This window comes from Calidris pugnax, unplaced genomic scaffold (assembly GCF_001431845.1).
Source record: "Calidris pugnax isolate Ruff unplaced genomic scaffold, ASM143184v1 scaffold273, whole genome shotgun sequence".
Taxonomy (NCBI): domain Eukaryota; kingdom Metazoa; phylum Chordata; class Aves; order Charadriiformes; family Scolopacidae; genus Calidris; species Calidris pugnax.
The window spans coordinates 10,563,281-10,564,842 of record NW_015094508.1 but is presented as its reverse complement, the minus strand read 5'-3'; the positions used below and the strand labels follow the sequence as shown (position 1 = coordinate 10,564,842).

At 50.1% G+C, this 1,562-nt stretch overlaps 1 protein-coding gene across 1 annotated transcript in view; it reads left to right on the top strand.

Annotated features, from left to right (window-relative positions):
* Positions 1–1,071: 1,071 nt before the first annotated feature.
* Positions 1,072–1,562, top strand: part of MAP3K1 (mitogen-activated protein kinase kinase kinase 1, E3 ubiquitin protein ligase) — a 58,403-nt gene continuing 57,912 nt past the window's right edge. Inside the window, exon 1 of the mRNA XM_014965014.1 lies at positions 1,072–1,314. Within this exon, the coding sequence (XP_014820500.1) occupies positions 1,307–1,314 (8 nt within the window). The 5' untranslated portion in view covers positions 1,072–1,306. The remainder of the gene's footprint in view (positions 1,315–1,562) is intronic.

The window sequence follows — 1,562 nt, the reverse complement described above, 5'->3', positions numbered from 1 at the left end:
CCTGCTGCTTCTACAAAGCATATACTTTGCTCTGTTCTTTGCTGCATTTAGTAACATCCTCACTTTGACAACAAGGCCTGGTTTAGGTATCTTCCAGAAAACTGTCCCCAGTTTATAGTAAAAGTTTTAAATAAGTGTTAAGTACTATCTTTAAGAAATTCAGAATTAATTAATCTTTAAATATATATCCCTGAGTTGTAGATTACAAGAGAACATTTAGATGACTTGCTTACCTATCTTAAAGGTACACTATTTACAAGATGACAATTAATGCAGCCCACTTTCTCACAGCATTCTTCACTGAAAAACCTTTACAAGGGTAGTTACAGCACGGGATCTTGACAGGGCACCTACGTGATTCACTTTGGGTGACCTTGAGGCCACTTGCATACTGATACTATTCTGCAATTATATGGAGTACAAACAGCCTCCTTAGCCTTGTGCTCTTGCAAGTGTCCAGGGAAAGGCCTCTTCTAATCTGGTCATCACAGCCTTCAGCAAAGACTCCACATTTAGGTCGGCATCTGATCACACATGTAAGGCAAGAAAGAATCTGCTTCTGTTAGGAGATCCTTCTCAGTCAACTAGTACTTCAGATCAAAGCAGTGATCCCAGCAATAATAATCATTGTCGAGATACCTAGTTAATATTACACTTGAGGGGATACATAGCAAATTCTGAGAAATAAGCCTAAGATATCCAGCTAAAGAAAAGTGCTTTGAACCCTGTCACCTCTACTGTATGCAAAATCACACCATCCTGCAAACAAACAGGTACACCTAGCAACATTTAGTTTTCCTTTCCTCATCTCAGATTAAATCAGCATTCAAATAGGCAGACTTGTGTAACTGCAGCAAAACAGCACCCTTCTGACAGCAACGCGCACCCCGACCGTTCTTGCAAAGTTTTAAGTCCCTTTTCAGCAGCTTGGAGGTTGAAAGCGAAAACACCCCATTGTGGTCGGGTGGAAATCTAGACCAAGAGTAAATTTTACTTGGACCTCCCCAAGGTTCTGGTCATGTGATGCCTCCTGCCTTTCTTCCCCCTCCCAGTCCCCGGGGAAACGGCCGCAGCGGTAGGTATATGTGGCAGGCTATAATCTAAACTAAATGTGCGCGCCTGCCTACGCGCTTGGGGAAACGGGTGCGCTCCGGCCAGACATTAACGATTCTAAGTAGTTTCCAGACATGGAAAAGTATCTGAGGAGGAGGGGAGCGGCGCCTGCCAAGTGAGGGCAGCCCGGGGGAGGAGGGACGCGCGGCGGCTGAAGGATGCGCGCTGAATTCCACCCTAACCCCAGCCGGCAATGAACAGGTAAGATGGGGCGCGTCCGTGGGGCGGGTTCCACGGCGGTTCGCTGCCGCGCAGGCACTTTTACACCCCTCCTCGCCCCTCGGCCGGCTCCCGGGGAGGAAAGTTTTGGGAGCGCCGAGGAGAAGGGGGGGCACAGGGACGGGGCGCTGCGCCCCGCCGCCCCCCCCGCCGCTCTGCCACACCTCGGGGGAGTCGGGGGGGACGTGGGGGTCATTCCTCCGCCCAGCGCCAGCGCCGCCGCCGCCGCC